The sequence below is a fragment of the Pseudochaenichthys georgianus genome, chromosome 3 (genome assembly GCF_902827115.2).
Source record: "Pseudochaenichthys georgianus chromosome 3, fPseGeo1.2, whole genome shotgun sequence".
NCBI lineage: Eukaryota > Metazoa > Chordata > Actinopteri > Perciformes > Channichthyidae > Pseudochaenichthys > Pseudochaenichthys georgianus.
Genome location: NC_047505.1, coordinates 9349614 through 9375883, shown reverse-complemented (window position 1 = coordinate 9375883; position 26270 = coordinate 9349614). Strand labels below are relative to the sequence as shown.

Below are 26270 nucleotides of genomic sequence, written 5' to 3'. Positions count from 1 at the left end.
GCTTTTTAAACTGCACGCTCACAACTATAACTCAAGGCTGGAAGCAGTGGAACGACTAGGAATTGCTATTGATTTATCGACTGTCCATTTAGAGAGGAGTATCAGCCTACAGCTGAGCCGAGGAGCTGCTCTTATCAAGTGGAAACTTGAGAAATATGGTTGTTCAAAGTCCAGACGGTTGTTATCACCTTCACCTAGCCCTTAGTTCTTCAAACATGTCGAGTCCAGGTCATGACCCACTGTCCTGCATAGTGTAATAGGGACCCTTATGATGAGGGCATTATCATAAGGCCGTGTGTGGGAGAGAAACTCCCTCTGGATGGAACACACCGATTTTAGCCTTTGCAAATTTGGATATGATATTTATTTATTTATATATATATATATATATATTGATGTATTGATTGATAGATGGAGTCTATTTAATTTATTGTTTTGGTTGTGTGATTTTTTTTTTTTTTTTATAATTTAATGTATTTGTTTTATTTATTATATATAATTTATATATTTGAATATTATTTCACATTTCATTTGCAATGTTGAATGTTCAATAAAAAGTTCAGTTTGTAAGGATGTACTTGAATTATTATTATATATTATCATTATGTCAGTGGTCTAAAATGGTCTCACAACGGTGCCGACAATATTATCGTTTATCGCAATAATTTCCGGGAAAATGTATCGTCCAACAAAATTAATTATCGTGACCTGCCTATTTACATGCACACAAACCTATATAACACACCAATGGGAAAACCCCAAAAGCATTATAGGGCCTCTTTAACACACATTAGTAGCACATGTATCTAAGGATACATACTGATATTCTGAACAATCTGTGCTGTTGTATTTGCTGTAAAGTGTCTCTACTGTAGGCTATTTTTATTATATGTACAGCACTTTGGCTCCACCAAAAATCGTTTATAAATGTGCTATATAAATAAAACTTGATTTGATGTCTCATTAGCTAATCTAATCCTTATCCTAGTTTCAACTAATATCTTTATCCTTTCCTAAACCTGATCTTGATTCGGATACTCTTTGTATAAATACAAATTCTGAAAATTAGATGATTTTTTTATCTTGTTAAACTCATTTACGCGGTCAAATCAGATAAAGGTCCCACTTTAGCAACAACATGAAATCCTTTTCTGCAACCTGTATTAGTGGTACATGATTCATACCTGCATCCCCTGCAACTAGAATTACCACAACGAGTCCCTGACAGATTTACATAAATACGCTACCAGGCCTAGATGTATCCTCTCCTCCACATGTGTCTTTGTTCTTCCCCTCATTACTGTATGCCACAGATTGACGATCTCCCAAGATATATCCATGTTAAACTAAATAGCCTCTGCCTCATTCAGCAGGAGAATACGGCGTGACATGACGCCCTTTCCTCCATCTTAACACTTTCATCTGAAATGTAATTAGCGCAGCAGCAAGCAGTTTAGCGCTCCGCCCCGCGCTCAGCCCCAACCAAGGTACCTGTAGGCAGGCCCTAATCCTCAGAGCCTAATGGGATTATCTCCGGAGGGAAGGGAACCCATGTCACACGCACAAATACATTCACAATCCCAAACTCTCCTCCTCCTCCTCCTCCTCCTCCTCCTCCTCCTCCTCCTCCTCCTCCTCCTCCTCCTCCTCCTCCTCCTCCTCCTCCTCCTCCTCCTCCTCCTCCTCCTCCTCCGCCTCGGTATCCATCTCTCCTTCTCTCTCGAAGCACCATTCCACTATGTGTCTAATAGGATTAGACCAAAATTGTCCATTTGTTAAAAAATCCCATCTGGTCCACTCGGTGTCATCATGCTGACGATGATGATAACATGGAAATAATGAGCTTTGAATCATGACTTATTCAGTGAAGTACAGGGATTATCTATGGGAAAGACCTCAGTCTAAATTGGGTCTAATTAGCATTTTGTTTCAATAGAGTGTTTGCCAATCATCAGAATCTTGTCTGAAATATGTTTGATGACAAGAACGACATGAAGGAAAACACAGACACAGTCAAACGATTTGTTCCCCCGGAAAAGATTTTCACTAGTTGAAAAATAATGGCACTCAGAAATCGTATTCATTCAGCCATTCACATCAGCTGTATACTGTCTTATCTCACCCAGTTGCAGGCATGTGTGAGGACTCTAAGCAAAACATTTGATTTCAATGAAGAAAATGGGAACATTGATCTTTTGCTGTAACAGAATGACACACATTTTTTCCCATTCCTTTATTAAACTTTTTGTGTAGTGGCTAACCTCGGCCAGCTGATTACGCCGTCATATCGGAGGTCTCTCTTTGTTTATGGAAAATGGTAACTGGACTGAGCTCAACGTTCTTTTACAATGACTTTTTATTCAGCATTCACACATGTTCATACAGAGGCTGCTGCTTTCCAATTGGTTGACGACAGCTGCCTCAGAGCCGCAATGCTAGTCACCTATATCACTGCTTTACTCCTAATTTACACTGATATACAAAAGTACATCATAGTCAAAATATGAATATAAAAAAATATATATATACGTTAAATGAAAAAAGACTATTAATTAAATAAAAATATATATACGAAATAAAACATTATCTTTTGTTATTTATAATTCTAATGCCTTCACATGATGAGTGAATGACGAGTGAGTATACAGTATCTATATATATATATATATATATATATTAGTGCTGTCAAAATTATCGCGTTAACGGCGGTAATTAATTTTTTGAATTAATTGCGTTAAAATATTTAACGCATTTAACGCATGTGCAGAATGGCCCGCCCCATACGTAGTGGCAGCGCCAGGGTATGGCTGGGGTAGGCTACACCCATACCAAGAAATGGCTTAGCCCCACCATGAAAAATGATGTTAAAGTAAGCAAAATAAAGTCTGCCAACTCGCGCGGAGTAAATTGCACAGACAGCAGTTGGTAAAATTGATTTCAGTAGCCACGGTTTTGAAAACTTTTGTCACGTAGTGATTGTCTTCTCAATAGAACATCTTTGATAACGGCGTGGTGTTGTTGCAGGAAGTCCCGACGGCGAATACTTTTGCTGTAGTACAGGGCAGAGCCATATAATAGTAATAATATGGCTCTGGTTAGGGTGACCAGATGTCCCGCTTTGCGCGGGACTGCACAGCATTTTCACGACTTTTGGTGCATCCCGCAAATTGAGACGATGTCCCGCATATTTCATTTTGATTGGCTAAAACGCTTTTCTTTAAAATCAGATTCATCCAATGGCTGTTGAGAAAGCAGGGAAGGCTATCATCAGGGGCTGTGTTTGCTGTCAATCAAACTGTAACACACGGCGGGTGCTGGTCAAGTGTTAACCAATGAGAGTAACTCACTCACACCCCCCCCCCCCCCACCCCGCCAAACAACAACAACGAACGCAGGCGACGCAGCAGGTTATGGAAAATGGAGGAAACTGAAACTACAGCTAAGAAGATGCACATACAACAAAGACTGGGAAGACACTTACCCGTGGGTGCAGCCAGTGCAGGGCGACTCTCAGAGAGTTTTGCAATCTTTGCAAGAGTAATTTTTAAATTTCACATGGCGGTGAATACGACGTCAAAAGACACAGAGAATGCGATTCTCACAAGAAACGTGTCGCTCAAAAAGAGACATCCCACTCTATGGAGACATTCCTACTCAAACCAAAAAATGATGGCCACTCAGACAAGGTGACAGCAGCAGAAATAACCAGTGTTTACCATACGGTGCAACACTCCCATTCATACCGGTCAAATGACTGGTAACAAGCTAGCGCCGACCATTTTTCCAGACTCTGAGATAGTAAAGAAAATGTCATGTGGTCGTACAAAAGCAGCGTCCATAATAACAGATGTGCTTGCCCCTGCCTCTGTGGAGAGTTGTTTGACAGAGTCAAAGACACCAGTGGTTCTAGGTGACAGAAGGCCCATCTTCTGTTGCTGTGATGGACAAAACTGAAAGCTATTTTATTTGATGTATTATTATGTTTCTGTTCCCTCCTGGCCAGTGTTGGTTTTATTTTATCTATTAATTTATGTTGTGCCTACTTGTACAGGTAATACACTAGTTGAATTAAGAAGATGCATTTCTAAACACTTGAAGTGAATAATGCCTTCTGCCTTGGTTAGCCTTAGTTTACTTTTCTTTATTAAAAAACTGCATTTTGACTTCACTTTCTGCTCTGTTGTTATATATTTGTTACGTTTTTTTTTTCCGGGGGTTGGGGGGTGCTGTTGAGAGGGTGTCCCACATTGTCCCACACAACCATACTCCTTGTCCCACATTTGGTTTGTTGGGATCTGGTCACCCTAGCTCTGGTACAGGGGTGCACATAACTGGAACGCAGATTATGTGCGTAATCTGTAATGTGTACCGTCACTTGTGTCACAAAGCGCATTTGCGTACCGACGTACTTGTGAAGCTTTTCCAGAAGGCGGTTAGATCACCGGACGACAGTGCACCGACTCTCTGTGCACACAGAGTGCACAGACAGGGCTGCTGTTAAAACAGCTGATCACAACGTTCACACTCTGTGGTCACGAAGTACTCCACTAGCCGCCGCCGCCCCCACCCTCTGTGTTTCCTGAAGTACCCGTTGATAGAAATCAACACATAATGAATTAAGACCCCACGGTTTGATGATTGATAGGTGTGTGGGTTGTCTTTCATTTTGACACGCAGAAAATGTTTATAATAAACATAGATACTGTATGTTAAATGGATATATCCGCCTTCTTTCATTTATTTTTCCATTCCCACAACAATATACATAAATAAATGGCATATTTTGGACATAGTTCGAATGGTGATTAATCATGATTAATTAATTGTTAAACTGTGATTAATCTGATTAAAAATTGTAATCGTTTGACAGCCCTAATATATATATATATATAGATATACATATGATATATAGGTTGATTATCCATTGAAACATTAGGATAATCTCCTTTTAAATGTGAACAAAAATGTAACACGAGAAGAGTTAATACAACATTTAATATCAGTGATTTTCCTGTGGGATTAATGCTAGAGGCATAAAGTGAATTATCTAACAGATAAATGTTACCGATTACTTTTTGTACTCAAATTGCAAAAATGCAACTTCCAATATAGCGTATTTTTTTAGGAAGTTCAAAAGATGGATTGAAGAAGTTGTAATAAAGATTAAAACCATCCATGTGATGCCCCAACACTTTTTACGATTGGCTGGAACCCTGACAGGAGAGAAGCTGAAGATCTAACAACAAACTGCGATGAGAACAACTGCAGAAGGCACGACAGAAACCTTCTGAGGCGTGTCAAGAACTTTGATATGAGCACAAACACTTTGGTGAATTTTTGTGGCCGTTACTTGGAGAGTGTTCTGACAGGCTGGATTACATTCGTCGTTGACACTGAACCAGAACGTTATCACATAATAAAATAGCCTTAACCTGTGTCTATCTTTAAAAAGTGCTTAAGGCAGCACTTTTTAACAAAATACGCCAAAACGTAATTACACTGACTGGCTACTCTTAAATTAAATTCATTTGTCAAAATGTCTTCATAATGTGTCTCTGTCAATAATATCTTCTTAATACCAATTTTAAACCAATGTTTACAATGACTTGAAACGGACTTTTATTCGTTCAGGTTAGTAGTAACAAAAGTGCATGCTCTCACGTCATCAGCATTCAAGTGCTCAAGTGTTCAAGTGCAGAAAGTAGCATGATACAAGAGGATTTGAATTCAAGCTGGCGGGAACTTTGTCTCAAACTGTGTGTAAAATGCAAATCCACACATGTAGAATAAATATCAACGAATGCCTTTTTAATCCAAAATAATCAAAAACTGGATCACAAATCCCTGATTGTGAGTTGTAAATTGTTAGAAAGATATCCACACATGCTTTTCATATACTTTTGAGTAAAGAATGTATAAAAAATGTGAGAAAAAAATACTTTTTTTTGCATTGTGGTAGGCGTTTTACATTTCCCAATTACAAATGTACACACGTCTGTACACACAAATACTATTGAGAACAATCAACCTCCATAACGTCTGTTCAGAGATAAGTGACAACCAATATTAGTGTGGGCAGCGCGGGATGTGACGTGTCCTCGTCCAGACTTTTGTTCCATAGCTACATGCTATTCAATTTAGTCTGCTGAGCCACACACGCACGCACGCACGCACGCACGCACGCACGCACGCACACACACACACACACACACACACACACACACACACACACACACACACACACACACACACACACACACACACACACACACACACACACACACACACACACACACACACACACACACACACACACACACACACACACACACACACACACACGGGGGGGGGCCATCGGCTCTCATCACTCACTCACTGGCCAGATTCCCCCGCAAACAAGCGATACACATGTACACGTGTGTACACGTGTGTACACACACACACACACACACACACACACACACACACACACACACACACACACACACACACACACACACACACACACACACACACACACACACACACACACACACACACACACACACACACACACACACACACACACACACACAGCTACAGTACAGAGCCTTTCCAAGTCTCTGATTCCATCAGGGGGACGCCGCTGAGTGAAAGCCAGGCGAGGAGACCCCGAGGTGGGTGCAGCTCTGCCAACAGCTGGGTCCTCTCCAGCACCCCCCAGTCTTATTCATGGGGGCCCATCGGCTCTCATCACTCACTCACTGGCCAGATTCCCCCGCAAACAAGCGATACACATGTACACATGTACACACACACACACACATCCAAGCGCTCACACACACACACGTTGACTAATCAAGGACATTAGACAAAGTGAAACTTGATCCGCTGAAACAAGATAATCAGATTTGCTTCTATTGTTTGCATGCTCCGGCTTTGTGCGTGTGTGCGTGTGTGCATGTGTGTGTGTACCTAATCCAGGTCATGAGCTCCACAGTGTCTGGATCATAAAACTCCCTCAGCTCGGATAACTCCTCCATCAGCTTAGGCCAGAACTAGAGAGAAACAAACAGAGACAAGTGATGGAAAAGCCACAGTTAGCATCCATTAAGGCCGTACAAAAACACTACTCAAACACATTTGAATAATGTAAAGAATATAACAGCCATTTGGACTCTTACCACTGAAAGATAAATAATAGGAAAGCAATAATGTCAGGTTATCAATTACTCATTTTCTTCCTCATGTTATTTCCCGACTTTGCTCGTATGGTTTTTTCCCCGGTAATAACACCAACTACACAGTGATGAACATGAGTAACAGCAAGTGCATGGCATACCTTGTAATACAGGCAAGCGATCACCAGCAGCGGGACTGCATATCTGACAAGCCTTAACTGCAACATTAGAGACAGAAAACGGCTGTAATGAAATGAAATAATTTAATGGGGAGAGTCAGACAGAGATATAGCTCAAAATGAAGACCAGGGCAGAGGGAGATAACACAGAGATAACCGACACACACAGCAGCACTGCTCACAAGATTCCATTTCTTATCTGCTCTCACGCTGCACTGATGTTGGGACCACACTGACACCTAGTGGCCTCCCTGCTATTGTTATCACCAGAGAAATGCAGGAAGAAGAGTAAAGGTAAGGATTGGGAGGGTTACAATGACCTGTTACCTGTAAAACGAAAAGTAATAGGTGTGTGTGAAAGCATAAAAGTAATACAAAATAAAATAAATATCAATGAGATGTTTTTTACTTAAGTGTATTGTGTAAGAGAACAGAACAATGTGACCATAGAAAAGAGGACACAGATAGTTAAGATCTCTCTGCTCAGAGATTTTATTGATGATAATATATATATGATATCAGCATATTCAGGCAGCAGCCTATACAGCAACACTGAAACACATGAGCACAGACTGCAGTTTAAAAAGCAGAAATCAAATCTGAGCTGACAGAAAATGCTCCATTTTAGTTTAACACACACAGTTAAGCTCACACACACTGTTTTATGAACATACAGGTTCACCTGCTGAATTAAAAACAGAACACATGAAGCAAAGAAAGTGAAAACCATAAAGCAGATTCAGGCAGTAGGCATATAGATTCACACTTAAAGTATTAGCCAACAGAACAGTACAGCTGACAGAGAAGAGATAACATCTGATCCTTTTACTTCAGTAATCCTGATACTCGTACCTATTTTTGTTTTGATGTGACAGTAATCTGACAGTAGACCAGCTCACATTACTCAGCTGGTTTACTTGAATGCTCTTGCTGGTATGATCATACACATTAAACGGTTAAGTCAGACTTTTCTATTATTTTAGACAAAACATTTAAATGTGGAGATATTTATTGTATTTTGCAGCATTGCCTAAAAATATGGAGATACTATTTATAAGCAATACATATATATGTATTGCTATTAGGGATGGGAATGTGAAAGCAAATGTATATTCGAATATTCGACCCCCCAAAAAACGGTTAACCGGTTAACCGAAATGTAAATATCCTATAAAAAAAAATGTGGGTAAAAAAAAAATTCTGAATTTTTTTTTTGTTACCCAATTTTCTTTCAAGAATTTTTGGAAATACATACATGTTCAAATAAGTGTAGAAACCAAGTTGAATTTGTCAAATGTATTGCACTGGTGATCAAAGTTTGACAGCTATAGGCCTACTACAGCTTTCATGTGCGGAGGTGATTCACAATCAGCCCAGCTGTAGAGAAGACTCTCTCAGCTGGAACGGAGGTTGCGGGTATAGCATGTATATATAAATGTAACTCTTCTTAGAGTGTAAATAATTACCGGACTATGACTGGTAAAATATGTTGAATACCGGCAAAACTAAATCTCTCCAGTCAAAATGTCTAGTACTTTGCCGCCACACACAGTTGCCAAGCAGCGCTTATTGTTGTTTAGGCTGGCCATGTGTCGCGAGTGTTGATAGGGGGCGGGGGAGCACGCTCATGAACTGTTACGGCCCGTCCACACAGCGGCGTGTGTTGACGCTTCCCCATTCACTTTGAATGGGGTGACGTCACTTTTAGCCGAAATGCATCGTGGGAAGCGACGTGGAGCGTAGCTGGCGTGGCTCGCTGCAAAAGTAGAGCAATGTTCAACTTTTGACGTCAGCCAATCGAATCATATGCCAGTACAAGCTCTAGCCAATCAAACCGCTGCTTGTGTGTCAGGGGCGGGAGATTCATGCGATTGGTTGTTGGTCGAGTTTCAGACACGCCCGCCGGCAAGCGTCAGCGCACGCCGCTGTGTGGACGGGCCGTTAGCGCCGGAACCTCGCAACGGCTGCGGAGCGCATTTGCGCCACATTTGGGCATAAGATGAGGTTTGAGTCTGCGTGATCTGCGTGTAGGGAGGGGCAGCAGCCATATCATTGGCTAGAACTAACTACTAGATCTGATGGATTTGGACATAAACACGAGTGAAGTATAACCGAACGCGAGAGAGAGAGATCAGCACCTGCAGCTCTGCCCGCTGTGAGGGGCCGGTGAGTGGAGCAAAACACACCTTTACGGCCCCTACACGCGGCGGCGTGCGTTGCCGCTTGGCGGTGGGCGTGTCTTGAGCTTGGGGAATCAACGCGAGCAGCCCGACTAACAACCAACCACATGAATGTCCCGCCCCGGACATACAAAGCAAAGCATTCATGCTACATCCATGCTGGCTAAATATACTGTCTATGCTTGCTAGCTGTCCATTCAAACGAAATACACTGGATATTAACTCCCCAAACAGGCGAAAACCTACCAGTTTCCCCCACTGTCTCTGCCACCTCCCCCCCATGCCTGGCTCCTCCGGTTTGTATCCCTGTATGTAAAGAGGGACTGGTCATATGGCGCGTTTCCACTGCAGCCCTCGCTCGGCCTCGCTCGGTTTGGTTAGGCCTTATTATGCCCGGCTCACTTTAATGCTGCGTTTCCATTACAGTTTAGGAACTGGGGCAGTAACTATAGTAACGCAGTGTAGGCGGAGCCGTGACGTCATCTTCAATGAGCGCCCCAAAAAACAACACAGCCGTTAGCTCTTAGCACTCAGAGCTCACAGCTCTTCATATCTGTTCAGAAACTAGACAAAAGTTAAACAAGTACAAACCACAGACTGCCTGTGTCATGGCGAATACAGTCGCTGCTTTATTTATGTCTGTATAGGCCGTTGCTGTGAGTGTGGACGGTCGGAGCATATACAACGTTAGCTTAGCCAAGCTACATTTAGAAAACACGCATTTTAAAAGAGTTTTTCGCCTGCCGTCTGTCTGCAGACTTGTCAAAGCATTAATTCATGGTTTTTACTAACCGGTATCAGTATGTTGTTACTTCGGCATCATTTTGAAACGTGTATTATAATTAAATCACGGTCAAATATGTTCATCTTGTTGTAGTTGTAGCCCCCTTGCCAGCGATCCTCTCTCTAGTTTAGCATACTCAGCCCGACTCAGCCTGGTTGTTCCTGGCCCTAGAACCACGATTTAGTCGGGCCAGAAAAAAGGTGAAAAAGTAGCCCCGGGCCAAAACTAGGCCAAGTGGAAACGCAACCAAAAACGGGCCCCGCACGGCTCGGCACGCTTAAAGCGAGCTACCCGCTGCAGTGGAAACGCGCCATTAGAGTACCGGGTGATTCCCTACCGCCACGATTTTTTTTGTTGACATATGGGAAATAACTGCGGTCTGGCTCTCCCAACATACACCCGGTTTGATTGGCTACTGCTTGTACTGTCAGATTTACATACGAGGGATTTGATTGGCTGACGCCTCCGTCGTGGCGGCAAAAGTAGAACATTGCTCTACTTTTGCAGCGAGCACCTCGAGAGAAGCTACGCTTTGCTCCCGCAATGCAGTTCGGTGAATCGTGACGTCACCCCATGAATGGGCAGAAGCGTTGAAGCGGCAACGCACGCCGCCGTGTGTAGGGGCCGTTAGACGTCACCTAACACATTTAGCTATGGCACTGTCGTATTGTCGTACATTGAATTATTCAATTTGATAATCAATTTAGGCATCACTCCCAAATAAAAACAAAAAAAAAAACATCGAACCACTTGGACAATTGTGTCGGAAATAGGTTCATTTCTCGAAGCTTCAGTTACAGCGACCTCTCCTGGCGAGGTGCAAGGCTGCGATGCACACACACACTAAGACTGAATATCATGTTCTATTTGCAATTAAAGATTGATAATTGGGTTATTGAGAAGAGACTAGAGAGTGCTGGAGACATTTTTGGGCGGAGAGGGCCTTTTATCAGTTATTAAAGTGTGACGACCCCTCCACATCACGGGGGGGTGCCGTGTGTGTGTGTGTGTGTGTGTGTGTGTGTGTGTGTGTGTGTGTGTGTGTGTGTGTGTGTGTGGTGTGTGTGTGTGTGTGTGTGTGTGTGTGTGTGTGTGTGTGTGTGTGTGGTGTGTGTGTGTGTGTGTGTGTGTGTGTGTGTGTGTGTGTGTGTGTGTGTGTGTGTGTGTGTGTGTGTGTGTGTGTGTGTGTGGTTTGTTCAGGTTGTTTCAGGTGCTGATCGTGTCGCTCTCGTGCCTTTGGGCACTCTCTCTGCGCCAGCTTCGGGGACCTGATGCTGGTGTCCATTTAGTGTTGTGTTGAAACAAATAAACTATATATTCTTACCTCTCTAAGGAATAGCTTCACTTCAAATGTCAAAAGCGCAAAGTCGAAGTACTATTTGTCAGTTACCACAGAAAACCTAAATAATCTTAGGAAATGTTGGAAAGCAATAAAATCGATATCAACCGGTGATATCCGTAATGAGCTACCTCCGTGCCTTACCACAGCATCTGGCTCTATATCGGACAGGGCCACTATGCTAAATTGCTTTAATGAGCATTTTGTGTCCTGTGGCTCTATGTTTGATTCTGTGACTAACTCTGCTTCTGTGAACACCACAGTCTGTGACTCTGAACAACGTGGTCTGGAAAACCCTTTCAGTTTTACTCCTTTTACTGTCAATGTTGTTCATGAAGCCTTATCTAAGCTAGATCCTAGGAAACCGGCTGCTTAGAACCTTTCTTTTTAAAGATAGCTGCAGATTTTATTGCTCCACCTCTTACTTCTCTTTTTAACCTCTCCCACAACACAAATACAATTCCAAAAGTATGGAAGTCTGCTTATGTCTTGCCTTTACTGAAAGGAGGGGAGGCAACTATTTTAAATAACTATAGGCCAATCTCTAAATTGTCAGTTCTGGCTAAGGTTCTTGAACGCCTAGTGAGTGAACAGGTAAAGGAGTTTTTATGTACAAATGACATCCTGTCTAATCATCAGTCAGGCTTCAGAAAGCAACACAGCACCATCACTGCCACAATGAAAGTGGTAAATGACATTACTAGTATTTTAGATAATAAGCAGAGTTGTGCAGCTCTGTTTATTGACCCGTCCAAAGCGTTTGACACCGTTGATCATCGCATTTTAAAGCAGAGGCTAGCCAGTATAGGCATATCCAGCCATGCAGTGGGGTGGTTTGTGAACTACCTCTCTGAAAGGTCCCAATGTGTTCACTTTGATGGTCTGTCTTCTGAGTGGTTAAACATTTCTAATGGTGTACCACAAGGTTCTGTTTTAGGACCACTTTTATTCTCCATATATATTAACAGCGTAGGTGATAATGTGGATGAAGCTACTTTACATTTTTATGCGGATGATACCGTGATGTACTGTGCAGGTCCCTCCATTCAGGAGGCTGGTGTTAAATTACAGGCTGTTTTTAACATTATTCAGACTCAGCTCTCTGAACTAAAGCTTCTTTTAAATGTGGATAAAACCAAGGTAATGCTCTTTTCAAAAGCAAAAAAGACACCAGAGCCTGTTTTAGATATTGTAACTATGCAAGGAACAAAACTTGAAGTTGTTGCCTGTTACAAATACCTTGGTATCTGGCTTGATGATTGTCTCTCTTTTAAACTTCATGTCAATAACCTGCTAAAAAAACTGAGGGTTAGGCTAGAGTTCTTTTTCAGAAACAAGTCCTGTTTCTCGCTTGAGGCCAGGAAAAGGCACTGTGACCTTTTTACCTGTGCTGGACTATGGGGATCTGGTCTATATGAATGAACCTGCCAATTGCCTGGTCAAGTTAGATGCTGCGTATCACAGTGCACTGAGATTTGTGACAAACTGTAAAGCATTAACCCATCACTGTACCCTGTATGCAAGGGCAGGTTTGCTTTCACTAAGTGTACGGAGGCTCAGTCACTGGTACATTTTTATATACAAAGCCATGCTAGGGAAACTTCCATCTTATATCTGCTCCCTGATCTCACGGTGAATTGTAAGTGGCTACTGCCTGAGATCGAATGCTGTGGTTTTATTAAATGTGCCAACTGCTAGGACTGTCTTAGGGAAGACAGCTTTTAGATGCAGCTCCTCTGTCTTGGAATAGTCTGCAAATTAAATGGAAACTTAACAATCTGGTGCCACTAAATGTTTTTAAAGCTCGGTTGGATGCTACTCAATCGGAAGCTATTGGTACCTGTTTATGTGGATAATTTTGTAAATGATGCTGTATGATGTCCTTTTGTTTTTCTATTTATGTTTTTATGTTTCATGTGGAACTACTTGAGCAGGTCTCCCTTGGAAAAGAGATCAATGATCTCAATGGGATTTTATCTGTATAAATAAAGGTTTGAAATGAAATGAACTATTTCGGGCTTTGAACCAGCTGCGCGGAGGACACCGCCGCATCCTGGGCTATCTATTCCTGAAACTATTGAAGTGTTTTTATATTACTCATTGTCTTTTTGTTCACAACTCCTCCACATTTCGAAGTGTTTCCCGAGCCAGAACGACCTATATTTCTTCCTGGCTTGCTCTATAATGATCCAATTCAAATGCAATACCAACAACAACTCAACAGCAACAACGCAAACTACGACAACAACCCACACATTGCGCATTGTTTAGAGCGGTTATAAAGTGTTGAAGCGCTCAAATTTGAAACTGTTTCAACCTGTCACCTGTCAGAATCGAGACGAGGCAGTGCATTGAATCGCGTGAATGGACCGCGAACCAGTGAGTTGATTCATTCAGGAAATGAAGCAGTTGCTGCTTCGACCGTCACATGTCACGTGATTTGAAGCAGTCGAACCACTTGGACAATTGTGTCGGAAATAGGTATATTATTATGTATATGTATGTATATATATATCAACATCGGCACCTCTGTTGTTTCCCCGACTCAGACTGCAAGGAATCTGGGTGTGATCCTAGATAACAACCTGTCCTTCACTGCAAACATCGCTGCTACAACCCGCTACTGCAGATACACGCTTTACAACATCAGGAGGATGCGTCCCCAGCTGACCCAGAAAGCCACGCAGGTTCTGGTCCAGGCTCTCGTCATCTCACGCCTGGACTACTGCAACTCCCTCCTGGCTGGTCTCCCTGCATGTGCCATCCGACCTCTGCAGCTCATCCAGAATGCAGCGGCTCGTCTGGTCTTCAACCTTCCTAAATGTTCCCACACCACGCCGCTCCTCCGCTCCCTCCACTGGCTTCCGGTAACTGCTAGAATCCACTTCAAGACACTGGTACTTGCGTACCATGCTGCGAATGGATCTGGCCCTTCCTACATCCAGCACATGGTTAAACCGTACACCCCAGCATGTGCACTACGTTCTGCATCAACCAACCGGCTCGCTGCACCCTCGCTGCGAGGGGGACCCAAGTTCCCATCAGCAAAAACACGTGGGTTTGCCATCCTGGCTCCAAAATGGTGGAATGAGCTCCCACTGACATCAGGACGGCAGATAGCTTACACACCTTCCAGCGCAGACTGAAAACTCAACTATTAACAAAGCACTTATATACTAATAATGGACTGGCTTACCTAAAGCCAGTTGAGTAGCACTTGAAATGTTTTTGCTCTATGAAACCTGATGTACTTTATGATTCTGTTTTCTTCTATTTTGTTGGTCGAACGCACTTATTGTAAGTCGCTTTGGATAAAAGCGTCAGCTAAATGCAATGTAATGTAATGTAATCTAATAATATATATAACTATAAATAAATATATATTAATATATATATAAATATGTATATATAAACTGTATATATCATGAATATCATTTACAAATAAAGATGGATGAATGCGTGTATTGTGTTGAGGAGAGGGTTCTGGGAAAATATGGCATAGGTTATGGTGTGCTTGTGCAGGGGGTGTTCATGTGGGATGGGGAACACTCAAAGATTTGTATTCAGGAACATTATTTTTTCAACAGTTCTTGGATTGAGCCGATTTATTTTCTTGCTTACAATTTCCCCACATTTTGCAAACACTCGCTCAGATGGAACCGATGATGCTGGCATGCATAACAATTGTTTCGCCAGTTTGAACAGATTGGGATACACATTTTGATGGTCCACCCAGTATGCCAGTGGGTCTTTCGATTAACATTTTCGTCATTGGGATGATCTTGGATCCTGAGACTCTCTTCTCCTCGGAGAGTTCCACTGTTGCCTGGAAAAAGGGGGAGAGCAATTGCAGGCATGCGTCCGCTTAGTCCTCAGAGGACAGAGGTCTCACGTCTGTTTTCAGCGTCGCAAGAGCTGCCCCCACCGACTGCCTCTCTTTGAAAAGGCGTTGTAGCATTAGGTGCTGTTCCAGCGGGTGTCCACTTCCTGAATGAGCTTCAGCACAGGGCGATTCATCTGCTCCTGAACTTCTCTGAGCTTCTCTTTTGCTGTTGTGCTGGTTTTAAAGAACTTTTCTAGCCCTTGTGCGTAGGTCTTGTAGGCCAGGAGTTGCATCCAGAGATTTCTTCACCACTAAATGTAGCGAATGAGCAAAGCAAACTTCTGACAGAGGCAACCATATTTGCTCCTGCATCCGTCACAATTGAGGTCACTTTGCCTTCAGTGCCCCATCCCTCCATGAGAGACCTCATTGCAGCAGTGATGTTAACCGCTGTATGAGCTTCAGGGAAAGGCAGCACTCCCAGAAGCACTGTGGCCAGCTTCGCAGAGTCATCCACATAATGGCAGGTCACGGCTAGATATGCGTCCATATTAATGGAGGTCCACATATCAGCAGTCAGGCTCACAGCCTCTACCCTCTGCATGACAGCCCTGGCCTTCGTCTTCTCCTCCTCATAGCGCTTGACCACCATCTCCTTTAGAACCCGTCTGGATGGAAGAGTGTATCTAGGATCAAGCAAGGCCACAAGCTCCTTGAAGCCACAGTCATGCACGATGGAAAAAGGCTGTGAGTCTTTCACCACCATATTCACAAGAGCCCCATCCAGCTCTCGCTTCCGGTCCACTAAGACAAAGAAATAAAGACATAAAGAATAAAAACAAAACCAAAAAAAGCAAATAAGGATTTATGTGAAATTGCACTCAAAGGAAGCAGACTTGTGAGTCATGGAATACAGCCATAGCAGATTGTGTTAGTGTTATTAGTTAATAATAATATAATACACACCACGTATGTTCCCCTGGTTCACAGCAGCTCCATGTCTGGCAGTGAAGTGCCTAACCATGGAGGAAGTATGCCATGATACTTCAGTTCAGTTGAACACCGAGCCCTGGACCTGTAGAGAAAGGCATTTGTAAATAAAAATGCTACATTGATCATATACATAATTTTACTTGAATGCTACTTAATATAGATTTGAGATAAACCATAGCTATAATACTGTAGTTGACCTACCTTATCATGCACAATCAGATTGAAGTGATCCCACATCCCAGAACGAGCTCTCTTCCTGGCTGGCTCCATCATGATCCAAACGCAATACTAGCAACTCAACAGCAACAAGGCAAACTACGAGCACAATCCCACAGATTGCCGAATTGTGCATTTTTTTGAGCGGTTATAAAGCGTCACTTACTAAGTGACGCTCAAATTCAAACAGTTTCAACCAGTCAGAATCGAGACGAGGCAGTGCATTGAATCACCTGATTGGACGGCGAACCAGTGAGTTGATTCATTCAGGACATGAAGCAGTTGCTGGTTCGGACGTCACATGTCACGTGATTTGAAGCAAGCTTCGAAGCACTGCTTCTATGGAATACTGTAGGAAGTCCAGGGTTGAAGCTCCGTTGGAAGCTTCAGTGTCAAACTGCCATCACTACCTGCCTGCTTCACTCACCCTAACAATGATATGTGTGTGTGTCTCCTGTATGAGCATTTTGACCCAAACCAAAGAGCTTGGAGGCTTTGAGTTCCTTAGAGCCGACTGCTCTGACAAGCAATTGATCCTTTGCTAATAGAAACATATCGACTAGTGCAGCTTCTCCGGCAGACGTGTGCAATGAAAGATCTTAAGTCCAGACTAATATCAGGTTTTTCATATCAAAAAAGGAAAATAAACAAACACGTGTTCAGAGCTGATAGTGAGCAGTACTTTAAATCTCGTACCAGAACTTTAGTGTTGCACCTGAGGGTGCTGAGCAGCAGCGTCCACAGCTCCATCCCACACACACCGTAGGCTGCAACCGCACACATATGGCCCGTCCATATGTACTTCATCCTGGGGAGAGAGTGGGAGACAGACAATATCCAGGTGTTGGCTGGTTAAGTTTCCACTTTTTAACAGTTCACTTCTGTTCTTAAAGTAGTAAAGGCATCTGTGGCTTTTATTCTCCATTATAAGGCAGGCTGTCGCTCAGGGGATAAATACACGTGGACCAATCAGAGGGTCAGTGGTTCGGCTCCCAGCCCCTGCAGTTAACGTGTTGTTGGAAATACTTATCTCCAACCTGCTTCTTTAGGTGTAGAATATTGAAGTGTATGCAAGTCATATGTAATGTTATTCTGCTTTTAGGCATGTAGCTTAAAGAGGAGACCTTCTGCTCATGTTCAGGCTCATATCAGTATTTAGTGTCTCTGCTGTGACATGCTTACATGCCTCAATGTTTAAAAAGGTCTTTATTCTTCTCATACTGCCTGTGCTGTCGCTATGTTCAGGAAGTAAACGTCGGATGCGTTTCAGGCAGGGTGGGGGGTTGTGTGTACAGTATGTGTGTGTGGGAGAGAAACTCAGGGATGTTAGCCTATGCAGACCACTCTTTAAGATGTTCTCCCAAGCCTTTAAAGAAAATGTAATCCAAACAGACAGATTGTCTAAAATGTAGCCACACTTGGTCAAATGGTTCCAATGTGAAAAAATTTCCATTTAGTTTCTGAAACACAGCATCTGGTCCACTGCACATGAAATACAGTTCTAAAGAAATGAGCAAAAGATGAAACGCAGGAGAGTGAACAGCCGGGTGAAGACTGAGAGAAAGAGAAGACAGGTACAGAGATGGAGCTGCGAGAGAGGAGGGAGAGGGAAACACATCTCAGTACTTCTTTAATGCAAAGGAGCCGCCTGACTGACACAAATGGCTCGCTGCCGTTTTGGCCTTTCACTCTTCATCAGCATTTTAGAGAAAGCGCTGAAATCAAATCTGTCACTGACCGCGCTACCGGGCTGCTGCTGTATTCAAAGCTGTTAGACTCCTCTCCCTTTGTGTGAATTCAATCAGCACTTTATTTCCTGACTAAGCGGAATGCATTGTCGGAACTATATATATGTATATTGAATGTACAGTACATCTCTAAATCCTGCCCACTATATAAACTGGGATTAGGGTGAGAACACAATATGAAACATGAACATGCACAGAGCTGCTGGCGACACAACCTAATTCAAGTGAACCTTGGTAAGCTTGCTTCTCCATGTTTCTGTGAAAACAACAGATACTGGCTTTTGTTCCGCATGCAGGCACTTAGCTCGTTTGTTATTATATGGGAAGAGAAGTGAGGATTCCAATAGTAATCTATTATGTTCTTGACCTATAAGAACCTAATGTTAAACGAGTATACTAAGTCATTGTGGATGTAAAGATTGGCAGACTGTGATTGCTGCTTAGAATGGGCTCAACCCGAGAAATGTACTGATGATGCTCGAAGGAGTGACACTTTAGAAGTACGTATTAAAGGGGGGTCCGGGTCCTCACAATAATTACAAAGAGGTGCTACCCAGGAAGAGCGCAGGGTGTTGAAGCATTTTGTCATAGAGGCCAAGTGGTGGTACTACACTCCTGTGTCAGTCATCATTTGGACACAACATTACTTTTGACTTAAATGAAGAGAGGTTGTTCATTTGCAGATATTTGTATTCACAGTTTGTACTAGTTTAAATCATCGGGTCTGTTTTGGAGAGGAGGAGATATCTGGGGATAGCTCTGCTCCCAGTAATAACCACTTTAAGGTCATCAGGAAAACAAGCTGAGTAGACATTAGTGGTTAGCAGTTGTATCCAAACCCAAACCAAATCAACTTCAACAATCAACCACTGAGATTTGCAACAAATGTGAAGAGTACACTTTCACTTCACTCCAGCAAGGGAAGATTACTCTTTTAAATGAACAGCAACATGGACATTATTATGTTTAAAGAAACACAAACTAATATCTGTTGAAGAGAACACAGTGCAGTCTCTCTTTGTAATGCTCAGTGTGAGTGGAACATGGAGGCAGCTGTAGCAGAGGTCGAGGCCGGTCAGCTGGTAGTGCCTGGCTGTCATAGTCCTGGTGTGACCAATAAGAGAACGTGTGTCAAGCGGCAGCATGAGCTAATGGCAGATAATGACGGGGTGAGCAATTCAATAAATAGAGAATATATTTTGATCGCTAAAAACGCCGCAGCGCAGATGCTCCTGGTGGGATTAGGGGGTCAGGGTGTTGCATGTGAGGGCTGATCGAGGCTCTAGTGGCTCACTCAGACGCTCTGTGAAAAGCATGTAAGAGGCACTTTCCAGGATTCCAGCGTGTGCTCACAAGTGTGCGCAATCAAGAATCTAAGCCGTGAAGAGGAAAAGTACATTTCAAGGGTCCCCGCCTGGGGGAAAAAACAAAGTGCCTACATGGTAAAGTGTGTGTGCATGATCCTCTAATGACATGACCGTGGGCTCACCTCATAGTGCTGAAAGCCAGGAGGCCATAGAACAGTGTGTGCAACAGGTTGTAGGCCACATCTGGACGAAGAGCCCCCGCTCGCCCCTCCACAGCTCCCTTCCTCTCCTCGGACGCACCTCCTTTAACTCTGCTAAAAAAGACGACATCGATACTTAACACATTTGGTTAGAAACCCTACCAGGAAATATCCAAGAGGCAGTGGACATGTTTAAAGACACATCTTTTTTAGATGAGCTTTTATGAGCGACACACCACTTTTAAATGGTCTTTTAATCTCTATTATATATTGACTTATTTTATAGGTTTTTACTTATTATTACTATATTATATAGTATAATGTATTATGTTCATTACTTGTTTATTTTACAGATTAGCAACATTCCTTTTTAAGTTGGTATTTTAACCTTTATTATTCTTAGTATTTATTAGTCTCATTACATTTTTTATTGTTTTATTTATTTATTTAATTTATAGGTTTTTATATTTTATTTTATTTATTCATTTTGTCTTGTCTTCCTTTATTTTATTTTATTTGTATTATCATACCTTTTACCTCCTTGCGCCCCTTACTTTTTTACATGGCCACATTTCATTCAGCTGTTTAAGTGCCATTGCCCGGTTTCACATAATGGCTACTAATAATCACCTGAATAAAATACCTTAGCTGTCAAATGTTATGGCAGCTGTAGATGTCCTGTTCTCATTCTTTGCTGTCGGTGGCTTGGCAGTAGATAAAGACAGCAGCGAAGCTTGTTGTAGGTTTAAATACAGAACAACAGGTATTCTTATGAAACCCTCATGGAGAGTTTGTTCCTGCATTCATGGAGTAATGGTTTGTGGTTGTAATGATTGCAGAAGCCCCTGACACTGTTATATCATGTTGCTATGCTGCATGTTTGCAAAAAGGTGTTACCGTGTGACCTGGAGTGAGTTAATTTGTGACGTGTGCCATGTTGTTAAAGCACTTTGAGCTGCACCTGGTGTCTGAAAAGTGCTTTACGTGTAAAGCTATATTATTAGTATTAGTATTATTATTATAACAGCCAGGCGCTTGAGAATAGAAGCAGCAAGGCAGGTGGGTGGAAGTGATATTATTCACATTATTCAGATTCAGTAGCGGTTATTCCGATTTCATTCACTGTGTGCTCACAAGCAGACACACAGTGATGCACACTCCCCCCGGCCGGTGGGTGCCTGCATGGAGGCCGCCTCAGCCAAACAGAGGAAGGACTGAGGGCAATTATGTCACTCCCTCCTGCGCCGAATCAGACGGACACTGGCTTCCATTTGAATACAAATCCAATCTGGCCGCTCCTTCTACGTGAGGTGGGGTAAACCGGATGAAATTAATTCCAGAATTGGCAAATAGCCCTTTGTTCTATCAGGTTAGTATTCCAGCCCTCCAATAGCAGAGGGCGAGTTGATATGCTAATGCCATTATTGTAATGCAGCCCCTCACCTCGCACCACGGGCAAATGAAGCTTTGAAAGGCAGCTGGTGGAATATTCTGCTCTACAGAAGCAACAGCAGCATTACTGAAGCTGCAGCGGCGTGTGGCGGAGACAAAGGGACGGGACCACCACTGTGACTGAGGACTGCCTCCCTCCCTCCAATCATTTACCCAATATGTAACCAACTTGCCCAGAAAGGACCCCTTAATGTGTTCATTGTCACAAAGTTTGAAGATGACATTCTGAGTAGTGATGATGCAAGGGTAAGAGTCATTTATAATATAGATATATAAAAACAAATATTATACAAGGATGAGATATTTATCACAAACATGATTTTCAATTTTGCAGATTGATTCTTGAAAGCAACGTCTACATTCGCCACTTTCTACATTGCTGCTGAGGCAAGTGTCAACCAGGTGAAACAAGGACGCGAGGATGACACGACGCCATTAAACGCTAAGGAATGAGTCCTAAAACCTGGATATGAGTAAGCATTGTACCTCAGTTCCTTCAGATGACTAAAAAGGACATTTGAAACAGAACAAAGACTAAATAGGTAATAACAAAGATGAAACAATTATAAGAGAAATGTTTTTGCCTAAAATGAAAGACTAAAGTTGAATTAGGAATTGTGTCGACTATAACTAGATTAAAACTATGAAAATGTATATAATGTGACAAAAACTAATATGAATTTCTATCTAAAGACTACAACTAAGACTACATTAGGCGCTTTCACACCGCAGTGCTTTTCCCACTTTAGTTCCGATATAGTTCCGAAATGTTGCGTTCACACCAAAAACATCTGAAACTAAATTTAGTTCATGAGAACCTTTTCACCCCCTTTTCCGTCCCTGCTAGAGAGCAGGGACTTTCGTGGGAGAAAACGGTTCCTATTTCTGATTGGCTGGGCGGATTGCAAACCACGCCCCGTAAAACTCCAAAAAAGTTTTGTGAAGCTGCCATTTTATTAGCCTCGCATTAGCATTAGCATTAACCCAGCGCACAAACGCAGAGAGACTAACTTATGGCAACATAAAATAAAACATGGGAGCGGTGGAGATGAAGAGGTGTCGGCGTTCTGGCGATTTACTCGGAAGGCTTCAGTAGAAGTAGTGATGTGTCGGTCAAGGAGCCGGCTCTTTTAAGTGAACGACGGGAGCCGGCTCGCGCCCGCGAACGAACCGTTTTTTTTAAGTAATACAAGGCAGAATGATGATGATGATCTCCGCGCTACAGCTGCTCCGTGCGTGCATGCATGCAGTGACATGTAATATGCAATGATTAGAGACTGTTGGATGCTGCTGTACTGAGCATTACAATATATTTATTTTCACTATGTTATATATTTATGATTATCCTTAGGCTCAGCAAAGATTTGATGTCAGCTGTTGCTGTCTTTTTTTCTATAGTTATTACTGAAATAGAGCCCTGCTGTTTTGTCAGGGTCTATTCTTTATATATAATTTTAAAATGTCGACACAGTAGCCCCTTTTTGCCTGCCAGTAAACCCAAAGCAGAAGAAGAAGAAGTGACATCAGCGGCTTTATTTACCTAAATCCTTCCCCAGGGACTTATTCCGGTGTGAACGCGATCTGTCTTTAGTTCATGAGAACTAAAGTGTTCTCATGAACCTTTGTGGGAAAAGTACTGCGGTGTGAAAACGCCCATTCAAATAAATTCCAAAATTAACACTGTTTTAACTAAGAACAATGTAGCTACACTTTGCATTAACACAATTATTCATGTTTTATAGACTGAAGATAAAACACACCAAAAACCACAAAAAATAGACACAAACAGAAACTGCGGGAGAATTACCAATTGTGAGAAGTTATTCTGTCATATGTGTTGCCCCTATACAGTGATGCAAACACAGGTATGGTGAAAAAAGAGAGAACTATTCGAAGCAGAAAAAAACAGCGTAATATACCATCTGACAAAGGCCTGTGCTATAATGTTTCAATTAAACTATTCTTTATGATATACTCTGATCAATAGGAGACAGAGATGTTAAGTTATAAATCAAGGGTTTTTATTATTATTTACAGCAGGGGTGGGGAACCTTTTTCCTTTACATTTTTACAACATCCTCTGAGGGTCGTACAAATTATTGAACTCAACCTCTGCTTAAAAAAACTAAAATCACAGCCCATTCATTTCGCCTTTCTTTCATGCTGTGCAAAGAAAAAGCAACCAATCCAGATATCTCACCATGACTCACGTATGCATGCACGTGCACGGTGTGGCGTGTCCACCAAAACAGAAAGATATGGACACAAGATGTGTGCAAATGTATTTAGTATCCTATCCATTTGAACATGATTTAAGTGGGGGGGGGGGGGGATCTAATCCGGAAGATTTTTTATTTATTTAAATGTTTTAGTTAAAAGCATCAATCTGCACTTTGAGAGCAACATGAGGAGATCTATGGATACATCTCTCAACACCCATATGAAACAGAACTGTAAGCAGATTTTCTTTTTGGATATTTTACAAATCACTCCCCTTTTAAACTCTATTCTTGTTATTTTTAACAACTTTTTTATTACTGTCATATAGTATTTTATACCTGTTTTTCATTTAGTCTCTAATGTCTCATTAATAACTATAATGATCATATCAAGGTGTGCCTTAACCTCACTGAGCTGAGGTTATTTGAGCCTCTCGGGAGAGAGCTCTCTTCCACCTGGTTGTAGAAAAGCTCTTTAAAATCGTTAGCATAGCTAGCTAACCAGATGCTAATAACAACAGATCGCCACTGTGCTTACAACTAAAGACACAGCCACGCAAACACTGCGGCATGTGTACGGCTCCTTATGGGTACTGCAATATTTGAAGATCTGGAGCGGCGTTCCGGTGCTCTCCATCAGCACTCTAGTCCAAGGTTTTTCAAAGTGGGGGCCGCCAGGGGGGTCGCGAAAGTTATGAGGGAAAGGGAAAAAAGGGGGTAAAAAAAAATGTAATATATGTTTTTTTAGATGTTATTAATAATTGCATATCTATCAATCTGTGTCCAATTGTTTAATATATATAAAAAAAAAAACACACGACCGCCCTTCAAGCCAATCAGAATCGAGCTGTCGCTACTGAGAGTGTAACTGAGTTGCTGTGTGAACACTAGCTAGCTACCTCCTGCTAAAGGATCAAATGGACAAATATCTTAAAAGAAAAACGCCATCTGACGATCAGAATGAAGATGTCCCCGCTGCAAAAGATTCACAGCCACGGAATACCTGGCCGTCTAAAACTCGGAGGTATTAGCCATCATACATACAGTTTGGTTTTACCGCGGAAAGTAAGAACGGCCGTGATGTACCTAAATGTGTTCTCTGCCTCGAGATCCTCGCCAACGAGTGTCTACTCTAAAGCCATCTAAACTTGATCGACATCTCAAACAAAAGCACCCAGCTGAAGCTAATAAATCAATAGACTTTTTAAAAGAGCACCTAGTGATGCAATCGGCTACTTTTAAGCAGCAAGCCGGCGTCCCTGAGCGGGCCTTGAAGGCATCATTTTTAGCATCATACCACATCGCCCGTGCAAAGGAACCGCACACAATAGGAGAGGATTTAATTCTACCAGCTACCATCGATATTGTTCGGGAAATGCTAGGTGAGGATGCTGCCAGCAAAATCAACGCAGTACCACTCAGATAATTCTGTGAGCCGACGGATTGGTGACATGGCTCAAGACGTGTCTGCTCAGCTTTTGGAGCAAGTGAGATCTAGTGAATGTTTCGCTCTGCAGCTGGATGAGAGCACGGATGTAGCAAATGTCGCAGAATTGCTTGCATACATCAGATTTATTTCAGAAGACAACTTTGTTGAGGAAATATTATTTTGCAAAGCACTGGAAGGTAGGACCACAGGAAGAGACATTTTCCAAGTTTTAGATGAGTACATCATCTCAAACGGACTTGACTGGTCTCGTTGTGTGGGTGTGTGCTCAGATGGGGCAGTGGGACTATGACAGGCAAAGAAAGCGGAGTGACAGCTTTGATAAAGCAGAAGGCCCCAAATGTAGTGGCAACGCACTGCATGCTCCATCGGGAGGCACTTGTTGCTAAACGAATGGACGATGAACTACATCAGGTACTACAGGAAATTATACAAGTAGTGAATTTCATCAAAGCTCGGCCCTTAAAACACCGACTGTTCGCTATTTTGTGTAACGAGATGGGCGCAAAGTTTGAGGGGTTACTGCTCCATTCCAACGTGCGCTGGCTTTCCCGTGGGGCGGTGCTGAATCGTGTTTTTGAACTGCGAAGGGAGATCGGTGAATTCCTCTCTTCTGAAAATCATCAACTGGCTGGCCGTTTTTCAGATGGCTCCGGAAACGTGCATACATGTCGGACATATTCCAGCATCTAAATGTCCTGAATAAGAGCATGCAGGGGCGCGAGACGTACATATTACATGTGCAGGACGAAGTACAGGCTTTTACAAAGAAAATCGCCCTGTGGTCGACCAAACTCAAGGAGGGAGTGACAGAGATGTTCCCACAGCTTCACCAAGCGCTTCTGTCATCCGGTGCTGATCCAGGCACCACTGATCCAGTCGCACCGAGCGCACCTGCAGGGATATTTCAAAGGATATTTCCCTGACCTGGAAGACAACTCAAATCAAAACTGGATAAGAAACCCATTTGCCCCAGGAGTAGGTGAGACTCTGGATCTTATGTCCCAAGAGAGACTCATAGACATGGCGAATGAATGGGAGTTGAAGGTGAACTTTCAAGCTGTTTCACTCCCACAGTACTGGCTTTATGTCAAAAAAGACTCCTGCACTGGCTGGGAGAGCTCTTAAATCCCGGCTTCCATTTGCCACCACATACCTCTGAGTCTGGCTTTTCTACATTGAAGGTATTGAAAACAAAGCACAGAGCACGTTTGCAAGTGGAC

General features: G+C 42.5%; 1 protein-coding gene across 3 annotated transcripts in view; it reads right to left on the bottom strand.

The window, feature by feature from the left end:
* The window catches only part of dpy19l3 (dpy-19 like C-mannosyltransferase 3), a 104637-nt gene that overhangs the window by 39579 nt on the left and 38788 nt on the right, over positions 1-26270 (bottom strand). Inside the window, exons 13-16 of one of the 3 annotated variants that reach the window (XM_034103542.2) lie at positions 19912-20043; positions 17371-17482; positions 7322-7378; positions 6955-7037 (exon numbers count right to left, since the gene is read on the bottom strand). In XM_034103542.2, coding sequence (XP_033959433.1) covers positions 6955-7037; positions 7322-7378; positions 17371-17482; positions 19912-20043 — 384 coding nt within the window. The remainder of the gene's footprint in view (positions 1-6954; positions 7038-7321; positions 7379-17370; positions 17483-19911; positions 20044-26270) is intronic. The other 2 variants (XM_034103552.2, XM_034103556.2) reach the window with 2 other exon arrangements.